The sequence below is a fragment of the Tachysurus fulvidraco genome, chromosome 11, assembly GCF_022655615.1.
Source record: "Tachysurus fulvidraco isolate hzauxx_2018 chromosome 11, HZAU_PFXX_2.0, whole genome shotgun sequence".
Classification (NCBI taxonomy): domain Eukaryota; kingdom Metazoa; phylum Chordata; class Actinopteri; order Siluriformes; family Bagridae; genus Tachysurus; species Tachysurus fulvidraco.
In genome coordinates, this window is record NC_062528.1 from 18,284,782 (window position 1) to 18,304,286 (window position 19,505).

General features: G+C 36.8%; 1 protein-coding gene across 2 annotated transcripts in view; it reads left to right on the forward strand.

Moving 5' to 3' along the window:
* The window catches only part of b3glcta (beta 3-glucosyltransferase a), a 150,466-nt gene extending 135,513 nt beyond the window's left edge, over nt 1-14,953 (forward strand). The window contains exons 13-15 of one of the 2 annotated variants that reach the window (XM_047820503.1): nt 9,993-10,137; nt 13,661-13,858; nt 14,312-14,953. In XM_047820503.1, coding sequence (XP_047676459.1) covers nt 9,993-10,137; nt 13,661-13,828 — 313 coding nt within the window. In that variant the 3' untranslated portion in view covers nt 13,829-13,858; nt 14,312-14,953. The remainder of the gene's footprint in view (nt 1-9,992; nt 10,138-13,660; nt 13,859-14,311) is intronic. The other variant, XM_027157204.2, reaches the window with a different exon arrangement.
* Nucleotides 14,954-19,505: the final 4,552 nt, after the last annotated feature.

Genomic DNA, 19,505 nt, shown 5'->3' on the forward strand with positions numbered 1-19,505 from the left:
GACATAGACTAAGGATAGCGGAGCTAACAATGAGCAGCACGCCTACAAAAGGTATGGCTAATGTTAACTCAATGTTAAAATAACTAACAACGAGTGTGTTGTAGTCTTTCAAAAGTGCGTCTTCGGCTGTCTGCTTTATTTGAATGGAGAAGCACGGGTACGCGCAGCGTGCACGCGCAGTCAGAGCCGTTTATCTATAACGTTAATCGGCGAAAAGACGGCAACCAAAAGCAGTGAAATTTCACTATTCTTATTACCTGAGTTGTCATATAATATATAATATAGAACTCTTCTTGTTTTAAATTCTCACTAAAGGGCTAAGCCCCCTAAAGATGAAATCCTAGAACCCAAAAAACACGAAGTGCTTAATTTAATTAACATTAATTTTGTCATTTGTAAAACATCACGATAATCCTGAGTTGTTTTCAAGGACAGAGCTGGAATCTCCCTACAGTTTGGGATATGGCCTTGGTGATACACTTGGTATACATTATATTTCCAAAAGTATTGGGTCACCTGACCTTTCCTGCTATATGTGGTTGTTTTCTGATCTCATCCCTACTGAACACCTTTGGAATGAATGTGAACGCTGACTCCACCCTACCTCACCTACATCAGTGCCTGCCTTTCGTAACAATCTTGTGGCTGATGAACACAAATATCCATATACATACACACACACACACACACACACACACACACACACACACACACATATATATATATATATATATATATATATATAACATGATGTCCAGTTACCAACATGACACTAAACAGGTAGTAGTATCGGCGACGTTTTACTTAAGTACATGTCAGAGCCCATACTTCTTTACTTTAACTTGAGTAAAAGAGTGTAGTCACTACTTCTACTTTTACTGGAGTCTTTTAAAAAATGAGTATCTGTACTTCTACTTGAGTAAAAGATGTGTGTACTTTTGCCACCTCTGACTAAGAGTAAAGACATAGGCTGCAGGGTGATTCAGGGGGGTACTAAAAGATTACTGAGTATGATTTATTAAAATGTAAGAGTTCCCTTGCCAGATTATTTCTTGCTTGATTATTATGATACAGTTCACTATATTGGTTAAATGTTTCATTAGTTGCGGTGCACTGGTGGCTCAGGGTTCAGGTCAGGGTTCAAGCTCCAGCACTGCCAAGCTGCCACTGTTGGGCAACCAAGCAAGGTAACCTTAACCCTCAATGCTCCAGGGGTGCTGTATTATACTGAAGCTGCTCCTGTGCTTCGACCCCAACCGCCAAAGTTAATAAATGTAAAGAAACGAATTCTGTAATGTATATATGGCGATAATAATGCCCCGATTTCATTTCATTTCATAGATGCACTTATAGGTCTACAGTTACTTGTTCCTATCATACAGTAGCACAAATTGTCCTCCCTCTTCTACTCATATAATTATTGGTAAAGGTCCAACATAAGATCAAAACCAGGGACCTGTGTTGGTAGGAATTTGTGCTTATTGAGCCAGAAGAGCTTTAGTCAGTTCAAGCGTAGATGTTGGGCAAGACAACTTGGCATGCAGTCAGCATTGCAGTTCTTCCCAAAGCTGTTTAGTGGGTTTAAGGTCAGGGCATTATGCTGAAAACCCGTGATCTTCCACTCCAAACTTGGCAGACCATGTCTTCATAGAGCTTTCTTGTTTGCATAAGAACATTTTTATGCTGAAACACAAGGTTTCAGGACCTCTTGGTTCTAAATTGTAATCTACAACATGATTTCTAGACACTTTGGTGCCTCCAAGACTGTGGCAGCAGTTTGAGAAAGGCTCTGATATATTACTGGGATGTTCTTCAGTCCTTCGGTAAGTTGGTGTGATGTTTAAAAGGCAGGGAATATTTTTGCTACTTAAAGCATTGCCACTCACATACATCTTATGTATACGATTCAAACATTCAATTGTTTCTTTATGCCACTGAAACTGTTTATGATTTCCATAAAAAAGAGTCTTTTAATTGAAACATTTAGCTTCTTTTTTATGTTGTTTCACTCATCCTTCACCTCACTTCTTTTTAAACATACATGCTGTTTGTTCTCTCACTTTTCAACCTGGACTTCAGGTTTGGCCTTTATAAGCTTACTTAAAGTTTAAAAAAATCAGTAAATAAACTCTCACACACACACACACACACACACACACACACACACACACACACACACACACACAAATGACACCCACTGTTGTGCATGTTCAAGACCACTTACTTTATACAAACTCTAATACAGACATCTATTTTTCTAGATTTTGAAGCTGTGCACAGTTACCTGTTAATGTTTCATTTAAATGTATTGAGTTGCCAAATTTTTGCCAGATATGGAGGGTGTGTGTGTTTATTTCCAGCCATGACACAGGGTTTGGATTCATGCCTGGAAGTATTGAGAATGAATCATTTCTAAAGATTGAAATGTGCATAATGGTGAATGAACCACTACATTTTGTGAGGATTTGGTTTTCCTGTATCCGATTATTTGATTAATTGCCTAGTCATTGTTTAGACTGCCTACTAAGATCACTCGATAGCTTCGACTTTAGGAAGGAAGACACTTCAGGCTGATCTTAATACTACTGTAGGTGTGAAATATATTTGTAGGTAACAGGTGTAAAATGCTTTTTATAAGTATGTGGGGTTACGGTACTGTAGCTCAGTGGTTATGGTGTTGGACTACTGATTGGAAGGTTATGAGTTAGAATGCCAGGGCCACCAAGCGTGTGTGTGTGTGTGTGTGTGTGTGTGTGTGTGTGTGTGTGTGTGTGTGTGTGTGTGTGTATTATCTACTTGGTAACAATTCAATTCAATTTTATTTGTATAGCACTTTAAACAATGGACATCGTCTGAAAGCAGCTTTACAGAACATAAGAAACATACTACAAAAAGTAACATAAACATTATACAAAGATTAATACAATAGAAAAAAATCAAGATTAATATTTCACTTATATTTAAATGTGTTTTAAATGCATTTATCCCCAATGAGCAAGCCTGAGGTGACCGATGCTACTGCGGCGACACCAAACCGCTAAACCTCACCGCCAGTTTGGCTTGAATTAGTTAGCTAATAAGAAGAGTTCCAGGCTGTGGCTCTTTCAACCAGGGTTGAATACACACACACACACACACACACACACACACACACACACACACACACACACACACACACACACACACACACTATGATCTGCAAATCAAACATCTTGCTATTTATTCATGGATTACAGTTTAGGTATTATAACACTTCTGAGCAGCCACAGTCAGGAAGTGTGTAAGCTAAAATATTGATCTTTGTTTTAGTGGAAACAAAACAATTAATTGTTTCATCTAGAACATTCAACATCGAAAACATGTCAGTGTATGACCTTGTTGACTCATAACTTACAAAACTGCTGAAGTATATTTACATGAGCAGCTGCACCTGATGCACATGTTTATAATTCACACTGCCAGAAAGGTTCTTGAAGGGAATTCCATAGACAAAGCATTTTTGTTCCAACATCCTTGTTTTGTATTGTTATAGCCACAGACAATGGAATAATTATTTTACATAACAACTTAATAAAAAATGGTTAAAGATAGGGTAGGGTGTGGTGGCATAGGTAGGATAGAACTGGCTGGAATGGAAAATGGTGGATATAAGATAGGATGAGATATGAAATGAAATAATGTGAGTTGGGAATTGTAATAGGAGGGGGTGAAATTGAATTGGATGATACGGAATAGGTAGGATAGGAAGGGATGGGATAGGATAGAATAGGATAGGAAGGGATGAGATAGGATAGGATAGGATGGGATAGGATAGGATATAAAGGGATGAGATAGGAAGGGATGGAATAGGATAGGAAGGGATGGGATAGGGTAGGAAGGGATAGGATAGGAAGGGATGGGATAGGATAGAAAGGGATAGGATAGGATAGGAAGGGATGGGATAGGATAGGATAGGATAGGATAGGATAGGATAGGATAGGATAGGATAGGAAGGGATGGGATAGGATAGAATAGAATAGAATAGAATAGAATAGAATAGAAAGGAATGGGATAAGATGGGATATTATGTCATTAGATATGATGAAGTAGGACTGGTTTGGATACAATATATTAGGATGGGATATGATGAAATGGGACAATATGAGATAGGTCAGGATATGATGTGATAGGATTGGATGTAATAGAGTGGAATATAATGGGATAAAACACCATTGGATACCATAGTTTAATGGGATGGGATATTATTGGGTAGGATAGGATGGAATATGCTGGAATATGATGTTTTAGGATGAAATGGTATGTCATAGATCATAGCTCTTGTTCTGACAGAAGCCCATCTTTCTGTTATTTGTCTATACTTTAGCTAAGTATAATATTTTAGGACATTATCTTATTACATGTACATCAATAGTCATTTACTGACTAGATGAAATAACTTGCCTGTGCCTTTATAATTGCCTCTAACCTTTTACATTGACTTTAAAACATTAGACTATAAAAATGCTATCAGCTAAATAAAAATAGTAATACAGTATACAATAATTATACAATATAAATAGTAATACACTAAAAAATTATATTAATATTCAATCTATTTTTGTTACACTTTTTTAACCTAAATATCTTTATTTAAATTATGATCTTTTAAAGATTTACCTAGATCTATTATTATTTTTTTATTCTCATGATCCAACAGTTATAATAAATCTCAGTTATAACTAGATTTGTAAAGTTCGTTGTGACAAACTTTGATGTTGGCTTTGACAAAGCAAGTATTCGCAAAGGCCGGTGTTTTTAGGAGGCGAGTGGACATAAGGATCAGTGTTATGTTTGGAGGCAAGTGGACAGAAAGCTAGGGTGCCAAAACATCCAGATGCAAGTGAAGATGAGCATGTGACGTCATCCGAATACTCTTGAGGCCTTGAGGAAATTCCCCACATTGGGCTGAGTGTCTTGATATATTACATGTCCATGTTGTGTTAATTTTTTATTTTCACGTGACATCACGTGATGTCCCGTGACATCACCAGAATACACATGAGGTAATTCCCCTCATTGGGCTGAGTGTTTTGATATATGATATGAACTCGGATCACTTAGTAGTAATACTACTAGTAGTAGTAATACTACTACTACTACTACTACTACTAGTAGTAGTAATACTACTAAGTAAAGTAAAGTAATAGCAACAAACTTCAGACCAGGGTCTACAACATATCCGAATTTGGTGCATGTGGCTCGAAAGCCTTAGGAGGAATTATTCGTGATCATTTTTTGTCTAAGCTTAAATAGGAAAACAGAATATTGGCTTCTACAAAGCAAAACATAATAAATAAATCTTTAAATAAATCTCTTTGTCCCAGCTCGCTAACCCTCGCAGTTTCTCAGCTGAGAAATACCAAAACCATTGCACAGTTTGTAAATCCTAATTTATCTCGAAAGAGATTTTTTGTTTGTTTTTAAGGTCAATGACCATTTTGTGGATGAGAATGGGGTGGTTCCTTTTTCTGTTGTTGTTTTCTCCTTTTCTGGTCACCTTTTTCCATTCAATCCATCAGGAACCAGTCACTGGAAGAAAAGAGCCTGTGTACAGTTAAACTTCTCCTTGGGTGCGGCCTTGTGTGAAGACGAGTGTACATAACATATCTCCCCTAACACCTTATCCAAACTTCGTGGCTCAGCTCTACTGAGAGAGCACAAATCCCTGAGTCTCACTAATCTCTTAAATAAAAACAATCTCCATGTAAGCTCAGTCTAGTCTTCCTGATTGCACAATAACTGAATCAGAACAACTGGTTATTAAAGTCAAAGTCAAACAGTAATAGAAACTAGATTTTTAAAGTTCGTTGCAACAAACTTTGATGTTGGCTTTGACGAGGCAAGTATACGCAAAGGCTGGTGCTTTTTGGTGGCAAGTGGACATAAAACCTGTGAAATCTAGTGGAGAGCTAGGGTGCCAAAACATTTGGAGGAAAGTGGAGACGAGCATGTGATATCATCCGAAAACCTGTGACGCAATTCCCCTGAGTGTTTTGATATGCCACATGTCCATGTTGCGCTAATGTTTTTTGTTTTCGTTTGACGTCACGTTACATCATGTGACGTCACGTGACATCACCAGAAAACCCGTGAGGCAGTTCCCCTTATTGTGCTAAGTGTTTTGATATGCCACATGTCCATGTTGTGCAATTTTTTTATTTTCACGTGACATCACGTAATGTCATCAGAATACCTGTGAGGCAGTTCCCCTCATTGTTCTGAGTGTTTTGATATGTCACATGTCCATGTTGTAAAATGTTTTTTGATTTTGCATATTTTGGGGGCGGGGCTGCGGCACAACCAAAAGGCCAGTCAGTACACTGATTCAAATCTTTGTTCAGAGTATCACCCTAATGGAGCTGGCCAAGTTTGGTGAGATAGTTCGAAAGCTTGCCGAGTTATGAACCTCCAAAGTTTATAATGGGAGTCTATGGGGAAAAAAGGCCAATTTGAGACCCGGTACCCGAAGTACCGGTACTCGGATCGCTTAGAAAAATAAACGCAACAAACTTCAGACTGGGGTCTACAACATATCCGAATTTGGTTCATGTGGCTCAAAAGCCCCAGGAGGAGTTACTCTCGATAAATTTTTGTCTAAGCTTAAATAGGAAAACAGAATGTTGGCTTCTACAAAGCCAAAATAATTACACAGACCCTCTCAGTACAGATTTATTTATGAACTTGTAACATATTTGTAATTTGTAACATATTTGGTCTATTTATTAAAGACATGGTGCTTATTAAGTCCTAAACTGTTCTTCATTATAGGTTATAACTTGATTATAATACTTGACCGTGCGGCATCACTATAAGACAGAATAGCGTAGCAAAAATGGGCAAATGTTCCATATTATAATATAGAATAAAGAAAGAAAAAAAATTGTACGTTAATGGGTCATAAGCCACCAGAAGTTTTACAATGTTCCTTCAAGGCAATTCAACAAGTGTCTGGGAGATTTCAATAGTGAACACCATTATTCTAAAAAACATTCCCTCTGGTGTTTGGATGATTATGATGGAGTACACTTTGCTTCAAAATGTTCCCTACGCGTTCAGTGGGGTTGATGACTGTGAAGGTCATAGCATATGAAGAAGCAGCCTTTATTTTGTCACATTAACATTACAGCACTAGGAAATTTGCATTATATGCATGATGCAGCACCGCGGGAGCAAAGTGTTAAAGGTTTTGCTTAAGGGCCCAACAGTGGCAGCTTTAGTCCAAAACTTTTTGATCACTAACCCAGAATCCTAACCACTGAGACAAAAGTGAATAATTTAACCTCAGTTAGCCCTTTTTTTTTTTTTTTACTGTGGATGAGTTTGGAGACTTCCTGAAAAAAAAAATATTCCCATATGAATAAAATTATTCCTTTAGAGGATAAATCAGTTGTATAATCTGCCACATTGTTTCATTTTTTTTTACTTATCAGTCTTCTGTGTTCTTTGTGAAAATAGTGAATAAAATATTTGCTTTTTATTCCTTTCTACGCCCTTACTTATGTGTTAAATACCTAAATCTTGGTTTAGCTATTGTTTCTGAAAGATCTATTTTATACCTGCCAGATTTCCTGATCACTTAATAGGATTATGGCATATTGTTTTCAGACTATTTATTGTCTATTTGGACTCTTATCGTGTCCCAGGAGAGTCAAACATTTTAATTTTGATTTCTGTGGCTTATAGATAAATTTGATCCCACTGCCGGCATTCATAGGGGATGAAAACATTTGCCATAAATGGAAGCATCATGTTTTATTTCATCATGTTTAGTGAGCCTTAAATTTCAAATATATACTAGGTAAACCTCGAAAAATGTCTTACGTCAGTGTTATTTCTTAACTTTCAAGAGTACAGAAAGGGTCTCAGGAAAGGGATGTGAGAATTTGTTCAGATTTATAGCCTAGCAACAAATTACAACATGTAAGCACATTGTCTGTTAGTGAGCCACACAATACAGTTGCAGCAAAAAAGTTCCACACATGGAATTACATAACTAACCTGATTCAGTTGTGTAGAAGAAACATTTGGCCTTTTTTCTACATGGAGACATGCGCTTGTTCAATCCCTTGTTATGTCAGAGTTGGACATATGCAAGTCACTCCTGGAAGGTCTGTATTCTATCCCTGTATAGTGTCTGACTGCTTCAACTCACACACTGAACCACTGTGTCCTCGACTCACACAATCTGGCAACCCATTCATCTCATGTCTTCACAGAAGCAAATCAAATACTTGCTTAATGTCAGGATTGGAATCCTCACCGCCGGTAATCCCATGCATACAGTATAATCCGAGTCCTTTAACTGACCTACTGAACAACAATTTCTGAACAACAAACTATCCTTCTTTCCTCACACTGCTTAACTGATTCAGCCATGCTGGCTTCTCCTTCACAACATCTGGCCATTTCTTTCTACAGAAATAATCTGGTACTTCTTCAATCTCATGTCTAATGCACTAATGGACTAAAGCAGCTAACTCTTGGCAGGACTTCCAGTATGTCTCATTCGACCCCTGTAACTGATCCAGAATGTAGTGGCATGGCATGTTTTCACTCTCTCCATCCCCATTTTCCTGACAAAAAAGCATGGCTCATCTTGACCCATAATCCCTCAAGATGCAAGAAAACCTGCATCAAGATTCTTCTTTGTTTTTGGCACCCGAGAGTGAAATGATCTTTCCTTGGCTTTTAGAACAACTCCATTTCAAGACCGAAGACACAACTGTTCACTGGGGCGGAAACACAATGCCATCGATATTTGTGTCTGTTTAATGCTGGAAAAAAACACGAGCCCATAGAGAGATTTAGAGAGAGTTTGTTTGTTGTTGGGTTTTTTAAACCACTATCACCCCAGAAACAAGAAAAAATAAACTTTTGAATTGTTGAAATGCTACCAGCCAGTTATGAGCAATAATTAAAATGGAACAAGCTTAAAGCTATGGGTTTTCCTTTTTGCTCCTTTTTTTTTCCTACCAGGGTTTTGGCACTATACTATTCAGCACGGGTGAAACTATAGAATTGATTCGAAATATGTTTAGATTTACAGTACTGAATTCTCCATTCAATTTTATTAGATTTATCTGCAGCTACCAGATACTGTGCTCTATGTTTATTTTAACTGTAAAATACAGATTGGGATTTTTTCACAGATTGGGATTGTACAGATTCACAGTCCAATTGCATTGAATGCATGGTTAATAGATTGTGACTCAAGCTTTTCTTTGCTGCCCGTCATTATTTTCACAGTGTTTCATTACGCCACTAATATTCGTATAATCTGACATATTTATCCCTGCACAAGGATATAATTTTGATTGAGACTACAATTCAGTTCAATTCAATTCAAGTTTATTTGTATAGCGCTTTTTACAATAGACATTGTCTCAAAGCAGCTTTACAGAACATAAACATAAAGCAGAAGGTAAACATAAGGAATAATAAAAGAAAGAACGAATAATAAAAGAATAAAAAAGACTTAACAGAATAAAAAATTCAAGATTATTATATATATATATATATATATATATATATATATATATATATATATATATATATATATATATATATAGTTCACAATGTGTATGTTTTTATCCCCCTATGAGCAAGTCTGAGGTGACTCAGGCAGCAGTGGCAAGGAAAACTCCCTTAAATTGGTAAAGGAAGAAACCTTGAGAGGAACCGGACTCAGGGGGACCCATCCTCATATGGGTGACATGATACACACCCACACACACGCACTTGGCCACAGCAACACTAAAGGGGCTGTTTGACTGTCATAAGGTTGCCATGGTTACCACATGATCTTAATAATCGTAATCTTAATATTTCACTACAAAGCACTTCTGTAAGTCTTTTCGGATAAGGTGGTCTGCCCAATGCCCTAAATGTGATTAGAATTGTTGTATACTTTTTCAGGAGCTATAACAGTCTCTTTATGACCCTGTGTTATTTAGGATGGTGTTCAGCAGGGAGGCTGTTCTCAGACTCTTGGCCAGTGGCTGTAAATGCTACAGTAACGATGCTCCTGATGATATGGTCTTGGGAATGTGTTTCAACTCTCTGCGACTACCCGTCACACACAGCCCTCTATTTCACCAGGTAAACAACACTTCTAGCACACATCATACACACATACATGATGAACAATCCTCGATTGAGTGTGTATAAAAGACTAAATGACTTGTGATATGTGGTCACTGGTCATTTTTTTCTTATACAGTTTTATTATTCTGGTTATTATAAATACTACGTACCGAGTCATACGTCTAGTTTTGTTTGGTGATAATTCCCTGGATCATTTTGCTTTCTTGTGGCTTGAATAAAAGAGGGAGGGTAGATAAATAAAAGTACAAATTGTACAAGCAAAGAACTTCAGAAGAATTTTTTAAGGAGGGAATTCCAGTTAAAACATGAACATGTTGACAACAAATAATACTTGTTGATGGCAAAATATTTTGAGCTTCCAAACCTCACAACCAGCACCAGCTGCCAGTCAGGATTCTACCAGTTTGCGAGATGATTGGTTGCTTCAGCCTTCAGCGGTCCTTTATTCAGAGAGACAGTAAATAAGTTCCGATGTTTATTTGCAGGCTCTTGAAAAAGACCTGCTGTGTCGGGTATTTATGACTCGAACGAGGCATGTCATAGCGAATAAGCACTTCATACTGTGAAATCCTGTAGCACGCAGAAATGTGGTACAATGCAAACCCGATTTAGAGTTGTTTGAGAAGCACATACAGATTTAAGTGCTGCGTCAGTTTCCGTTAACTGACCAGAAACTGTCGAAAGAATAAGAAGAGACTCTGAACATAACTCTTGGATGAAAACTCAAATCTGTTTGGTTTTTTATTTCTGTACGCTGAAGACATTTGGGTTTGAGGTTAAAAGCTGGATATGTTTCTATTTTCATTTATGTTCACAGGGCTGTCAAGTGTCTCGCATTTGGGTCTTTTCTCACGCTCTCACATCGTATTTCTCACGCAGAAAATCTTTTTGTCTATATATCGTATATTTAATAAGCCGCAGCGGCCAAAATGTATCAGTCCGCACCGCTGTCTCTATGGAACCGGGCAGGAATCGAGCGCGTCTCAGTTCTTAGTCGAGCCTGACACTTATCAGCCAATCAAAAAAAGAGGCTACACAATAGCCAATCAGAAAATAGCACTATTGTATCTGGGTAAGATTTAACGCAACAACCAATGGAAAAAAAAACATTCATTAGAGAGGGTATTTTCGATGGTCATTTTGAACAAAACCTCAACACGAAACAGCTTGTCTCTGGACGGGACATTGTCCTCAATCATGACCCTAAAAATGTCTGGGCTTGTGCTGAACTGTTTTATATGGGAGCAACATTACAAATGATAAAGGAGTCCAAAAAGGCAACAAACACTTACAATAAACACCACCAGTTATAATATCTCTCTCTCACACACACACAGACACGCACACACACACGTGCGCACACACAAATTAAAAAATGGAAAATAAACAAATACTTTGTATTTGGTTAAATTACGGTCAGTGATCCTTACCATACAACAACCCTATTATTTTTTTGTTTTGTTTTCTTTTCTTTCTGTTGGGGGTTGGAGATGTCATGCATGTCTTCAAAACTTGAGAGCCCTGTGTTCATGTAAATGTGTTAAATAACTTAGATCCTGGAACGTCCGGTGGCAGAGCACCCGATTTCTCTGTGGGCAAAAGTATTGGAACATATTGGAATACAGTATATTAAAATCACTTATTTGCATGTCTCATGTTCCATTAGTTGTTTATTTTTTTTTTTTTTTTTGGGGGGGGGGGGGCGCTTCTTCCTTCTATCTCCACAAGAGGTGAAATGCATGCTCAGTTGGGTCAAGGCCAGTTTAAAGCATCCCAATGATTTCCCATATTAAAATGTTGACCGTGTGTTTTAGATTGTCTTGCTGCACGATAATCTTCTTCCCTGTTGGATTGGATACATTTCTAGAAATGCAGTAAACAATATCACATGCTATATACGCTAAAGGTATATGTACACCTGACTCTCACACCCATATGCCGTCTTCCTGAAGACGGTTGCTGCAAAATTCGCTATTGTATAAGATGCCATTGAATATATCTAAGAGCCCTAAACCTGTTCCTGCATGACAATGTCTGAGAACATTAAATACATGGTTTTCTAAGGTTGGGGTGGAAGATCTTGAGTGCCCTGCAAGGACCCTGGTCTCATGAACACCGTTTTGACGAACTGGATCTCCAAAGCACACTAGGCCTTCTTGCCTGACATGACGGCACTCTTTTAGGCATCACACATCAGTGTGGAAATCCAGTGACATGCTAAACCTCTGCCAGATGGTCCCTCGCTTTATATTACTAGGTTACAAAGCCTTTGGAATGATAGATTTACAAGTAAGTCATGTGGGACATCTAACCTCATCAATCTCTGAACAATACTCTGAAAACTAGTTATCTTCCATTAGCATGCTAGGATTTTAGCTGCACACTAAATGTGACATGTTCAATTAAATCTCTAGATTTGTAGCATAAAGTATTCATTTGTATGCAAAAGTCTCTTCCTTGTTCTTCCGTGTTTCTTCCGTGTTCCGTGGTGTTTGTGGATCGACTATGATCCAGGATGGATCCCACATTTCATCCAGTGTTTCCAGGATCTCAGGATCCAGATCCACTGTGTCTTTAAACCAAGTCAAAGTGCTTCCTGAAAATTACAATTTTTTATTGGTCTCATAAGCTTGTCTCTTTATTTTTATTTATTTTCCAGACCTTTAATGAATCTTACTGATACACTATTCCTGATATTTTTCCCAAAATAAAGGGGACAGTGGTGGCTTAAGTGGTCAAGGCTCTGGGTTCAGGGTAAAAATGCTTCATGCTGGATTTGAATAAACAGATATGTTGTACACTAGAGGTTCAAATATGTCTTAACGACAAATCAGAGCCATCAATAACATGTTTGGAATAATTAGCTTATTTACAAGGATCTTGCAGATACTGCCAAACCAAAGAAACATAGTAAGGACTTTTCTTTTCAAGATTTTAAAAGCTAAGCTCACGTCACTGTACTAACATTCAATCAGACCGTGCTATAATTCAATTTAAATGAAATGCACAGTATTATGAGCGATTACGCTCTATTTAATTTTCCGTAACAAACTCAAAGCTAAAGCTAATTTTTAAACTGGATTTTCGAGAGCTCACGAGTGTGCATGCATGTACTCATAGACTCATATAAAGTTATGACGTAAAAGTCAAAGTAGAAATAAGAGTTCTGCTCCACGGTCTGTCCTACTTAAAGTTCAGTAATCAAAACTGACAGCAAGAAGGAATATTTCTGCCTCCATGCCGGCGTGTCCGATTTTATTTCCAGAACATCAGATAACCCGTATAAACTCTGCGACAGACCATTGTTTACACATATGTCACATGTCGGATGATAATCCAGACACACAGTATTTCGCAAACAAACAAATGGTTAGAAAATGTTCATGTTGACTGTGATTGTGATGTCCCTGCTGATTAAATGTCATGCTCTGATTGAATAACCGCTCCAGTGCGTGATCTGACTGAATCCCACATTCTCTCTGAGTGTGTCTTTGTGCTCTTTTCTTGTGTTGCCCAGGCAAGGCCAGAGGACTATGCCAGAGACTTTTTAGCCCACCAGACTCCCATTTCTTTTCACAAACACTGGAATATCGACCCAATTGCAGTGTTTCACAAATGGCTAAATGACGACGTGCACGGCTCCAGTACAGAACGACCCAGAAAAGCTTCTAAAGAAGAGTTATAGCGAATGGTCTCTTGATTGAGACTGAGACAGGTAAACAGTGACATACTTCCTTCTTGCTTTCAAGACAAGAATTCGAATGTCCATGACTAATATTGAATAAGAAATTTCTTCGTGCAGCTGGAAATAACCCGCTGTATTAAAGGTTGACCTGATTTATTCATCACATCATAACACAAGGCCTCATTTATCAAGCTGAATATGAACAAGTCTATTCGTAAATTATTTGTGAAGTGCATTTACCTAAGAAATGGGGAATTCATGAAAAATCTGGATACTTTACCGGATAAAAAAAATCTTTGGCTCTTGAAAACATTTTACATTTTATTAAAATCCTACTAACGTTTTGATAAATGAGGGTCTTTGTGAGATTAACTAATAACAAATTATACATTCTATAAAAAACTCCCTTAGAAGCAATAGTGCCTGTTTCTCATCAATTTTTCCAGCCTTGCCTTTGAGATACCTTGCCATGTCTCTTTGCAGGTCGTCCCAGAGATCTTTCGAGATGCTTGGACGCCTTTATTTCTCGTTCCAGCTTCCCTTTGAACAGCCTGATTGGAAAGTTCAGGATTGGGCAGGCCGGTCCATCGCAGACAGCATTGCCTCCTTCCTTCTTCCTCCCTCCTCTCCAGATATCTCTTAAACAGCTTTGGGGTGTTTTCAGAGTCTTCAAGATTCAAGTTCTCAGAAATGGTTTTAAAAAGGCTAGGTGTCGTCATACATTTGATAGGAAATGTACGTGAGATATTTATGATATCGGTTATTATGATATTTTGCCAAAAAATATGTTTAGTCTTTTTTATTTTATTTTATTTTATTATTATTTTTGGATATGTTTTTTTTCCTCTAATGTTGTGTATTATATTACTTATAAAACTGCCATTATTTAAAGAAAAAATATCTCTGTGCCATTATTGAACCTGCTGGATAACTCAGGGCTTTCTGCTTATTACCTAGTATTAATAATCCCTACATAGATTACGGCAGGAGCGTAGATTTTTATAAAAAGTAAATTCGTCCCCCTCACTTTTTTTAGTGGAGAGTTGTGTTCACCAGTGTTGTATAAAGTACTAGAAAGTATCATACTACAAAAAGACTTTGGTAGAAGTGAAAGTCACCTTTTAGAATATTACTCAAGTAAAAGTCTTAAAGTATCTGATATTTACTGTACTTAAGTATCAAACGTCATTTTCTGATATTTAATGTACTTAAGTATTTGAAGCAAAAATAAAAAGTAAAATTTCAGTGATTTTCGGTAGACATAAGACCAGGGCGGTTCTAGGGTTTCATCTTTAGGGGTTTTAGCCCTGAGTGAGAATTTAAAACAAGAAATGTTTTATATTATATATGACTACATAGTAAGCCAAACGTTATGGTATTGTTTAAAATGGCAAAAGTGGACACCAAAATTTTATGCAAGATGTAATGATGCCAGTCTTGAGTCAAATCAGTTCATGTATGTGTGCATTCTCTACAAACAGTGTGTCCAATGAATGCAGTCATTAAAATATTAACAAGACAAAGACCAAATCAATAAATGTTATTTTTATTTAGTATTGATTTTGCATTAATATTTTGTTTGTGCTATAAACTCTGGTAATAAGAATAGTGACATTTCACTGCTTTTGGTTATAGATAAATGCCTCCAGCTCTGACCACGTGTGCTCGCTGCGCGTACCTGTGCTTCTCCGTAGAGCGCGCGAAAGTGCGTAATGTAATCTAGGAGCAGTGATACACCAAACCTCCCTTATTGCAGTCGCACACATTTCTTCTGATTTTATTTTGTAGTAACGAGTAACGAAGATGCTTATTGGAAATATAACAGAGTAAAAGTATACATTTTATCTAGGAAATGTAGCGGAGTAAAAGTGAAAGTTGTCACACATTTAAATAGCGAAGTAATGTACAGATACGTGGAATTTCTACTTAATACAGTAACGAAGTATTTTTACTCCGTTACATTACAACACTGGTGTTCACCACATGTTGAGGCTTTAATGGAGCAATGTATATAAATGCAGAGTGGTTTAAAATTCAAAGAGACAAGAAAGTTTAATATAGTCTATACATGACGTTCACGGCAATCAGTCACTCACTTGTCACGTCATCATCACGCGCCCCCAGTACTGTAGCTCGAGTCGCACCCGCGGTCCAGCATTCGGTTACGATGAGCTCAAAGCGGCAAAAAAACGCTTCAGCCCTTTTTTTTTAAATATATATATATATAAAAATGGCAAGCAGTGTAAGTATGGCATATGGTATCCGAATTGTGTTGCTATTATAGTTGCTATTATAGTTATGTACAACTATAAATTTTTGGGGTTAAATAAGGTACAAAGATGTCTTTTTAAGGGTACTAGTGGCAAGCTGTTCTATTTCCTTCTTTCTTTCTGTTTTATATTCATATATAATCATGACGCATATAAAGCATGATTAAAAAAATCATGATTAAAAATAAAACTTGTCATTTACACAAGGGTTATCATAAAAAAAAAACAGATAACAGTAGACCCCCCCCCCCCACACACACACACACACACACACACACTTTTTAAATGATGGCTATGCACCTGGTTTAGGGTGTGTTTTATGTAAAGAAAATGTGTATGAGCATAAATCGGTTGGTGCTGTTTGCAAAAATGTAAAAAATCGCCCTTTGCTATGATGTTCGAAGACATTTTCACCGATCAGACATTGATACGAATCACACCTCATTCCAGATACTTTAATGTGACCTTGTGTGTATGATTTCAAATGAATCAAGTCCTTGAACGCGACATGGACTACTAACAGCACATTGCGAACTTTAAAACAGTAGTTGGTCTAGGTGTTAAACATGAAATCAGTTTCAGTGTGTTCGCAGCCTGTTTTATAAGCTTAGCTGGAGTCTAAAGGGTTTTTAGTGATCCTACTGATGGTGTCAAAAAAAACGGAAAAAGAGGTTAATTGCAAAAGAAGAGCTCTTTTTTTCTTTTTCTTTTTTTTTTTTTTGCAAAAAGCAAAGGATCAAAGAGGGGATAAAAGAGAGCACTTTACACCAGCAGATATATGCTCTTCAAATATAAAAGCTGTATTTAGCTGTGAAAATTCAATTCATGTGACCTTGGAACAGAAAACATTCTACAAGAGGAGCACATGAATTCACAATGGTGCGTATTCAATCACTTAGCCCCAGTCTTTAAATAAGTTGTTTTGTATCATCCATCCAAAGCTAAACACACGAAACATGATTGAATAACTTGGGGAAATTTGTGTCACACAGTGCAAAGATTTTTGGATTAAAATTCATGCCGTATGAATGTCATTTGTAAGCAAATCCAAAAGTCATGTGGGTAGAATCTGAAAAACCTGAGGTCGATCATGGCCATCCTGCTCCTGGATTTTCTTCCATTTGATATGTGATTTAATCTAGAAAACAACCAAAACAATCAGTGTCACATAATGGACCTGGTCAGATGCAATTTATGTACCATAGACTGTTTTTTCAGAATTATTCATAATAGTGGAAAAAAATAGATTATTAGATACAGATAAATTCTTTCTACTGAAAGAGCCAGTGTCTCATCTCAAAATGATTGTTTTTTTTACACACACAAAAAAAAACTTTACCTGTAATTTCCTTTTAATCCTCCAGATTCATTATAGGTACACAAAAAAACAATCAATCAATCAATAAAAAAAAATCTAATTCAAAATGCTTAATAATAAATGAATAAAGAAAAAAGAAAATAATAAGTAATAATAATGATGATGATAATAATAATAAAAAAAAAAATAATAATAATATATTATAGTGGAGGAGCAGAAGTGTGCCCATAAGTGTAAATGAATTATTTGGAGTTGAGAAATGTGTTCTAAACAGATCATTTATTAATTTATTTTTATTCTTGCTAGTGTTCATCTGTTTATCTGGTTGACACTATAGGTGTGTATAAGTATTAGTTTAAATATTAGTATTAGAAACAAAAACGTGATGAATGCAGGAAGTTTTTGCTTTGCGATCGGTCAGATCAAGTTTCTACTTATATATTGTGTCGAGGTACACCGACATGTGCTCGGTACACAGTAAAGCACTGCAGCCTTAACGAGACCTAGGCAATAATGCATATAGCATCTTCACAGCCTCACTTCTTTCCATCTTATATCCTATTTCAATATTAAAAAATTGTACTTAATCGATATTTGTACTAATGTTCATTGGTGCAGGGTATCTAAGGTGAAGAAATGATGCACATTGGTACAACTGAGAGAAGAAAGAGACGTGATGCAGCGCAGTGATGATTTCATTATGCCCGCGGTACAGAGATGAATTAATTGAACTTTATAGTACATTCCCAGAGGAAAACTAAAGGGCGGAAACATTTTTTAACTGATTAGATGGTAGGTGATCAGACAGTGAGTTGGCAAAATCTAATGACTATAAATAACTCAAATAAAACAATAAAGGCTGAACAATATATCACGAAATATCATTGTACAATAAAAATGATGCTGGAGAAACTATTTTACACACACACACACACACACACACACACACACACACACACACACACACACACACACACACACAAAAATTTCACTCTACTTGCTTCTCTTTTTTTACCCATCCCAAGCCATCAAGATATTGTACCAGCTCCAGTTTGATTCTGCTTCATGAAGATTTCAAACATTCAAAGAGAAGATATCAACTCCACATGGTCTTTGAGGATAACAACCTCCTAATCAGTACACATTTGTCGGACTGTATCTGACTGTAGAAAGGACATTAATCATAATAAGTTTATAATCTCACCCTCCAGTGTCACCCAAATGAGGATGAGGTTCACTTTTGAGTCTGGTTCCTCTCAAGGTTTCTTCCTCTTCCATTTAAGGGAGTTTGTCCTCACCACAGTCACCTCAGGCTTGTTCATTGGCGATAAATACAAATTTATACATTTAATACAGTTAAATATATGTCTAATACTAAGCTTGAACTTTTGTGTAATATTAATCTTTATATAATTCACTTTTGAATTATGTTTCTTATGTTCTGTAAAGCTGCTTTGAGACAATCTGCATTGTTAAAAGCTCTATACCATTAAAAAGACAGATCATCATACGACGTCTAATCTATGAAGGAATCTTTTCAAACTGCTGCTCATGCTGCATCACAGGGCAATGTAACAGACATGAGACATGAGCTCAGAGGTATACGTTATAAGCTAGCATTGCTATGATTCACACAGATTGCTTCATTAGGATTCAAGGTCTTCTGACAAATAGGAAATGGCTTTTCTTTTTTGTGTTATTTGGCAGATTTTTATATAGTTTTGTCTGTAAAAGACAGTGAGGGCTTGGCTCTGTTACGTTTTGCTTAAAAATATCAAGTTATCTCTTTGATGTGCTAAATTGTGAAAATGAGAAAAAAAATGTAATTAAATTCTAAAACTAAATAGATCTGACCCCCTTTATTACATTTTAAACCACTGTCATCATCTGTACAGGTATAATCATTCCTATCACAGTGTTGTATGCTGGTTCATCATCCCAACTCCCAACAAAGGGTTTACGTGAGCATGGTTACCATTAAATGACCCAACCATTTGTAACAACCTCATAACAATACCAAGCTAAGGTGTCTGTGATCATCAATGATTACCATTTAAAGTCATCTGGCTGAACGACATTATGACCCAGC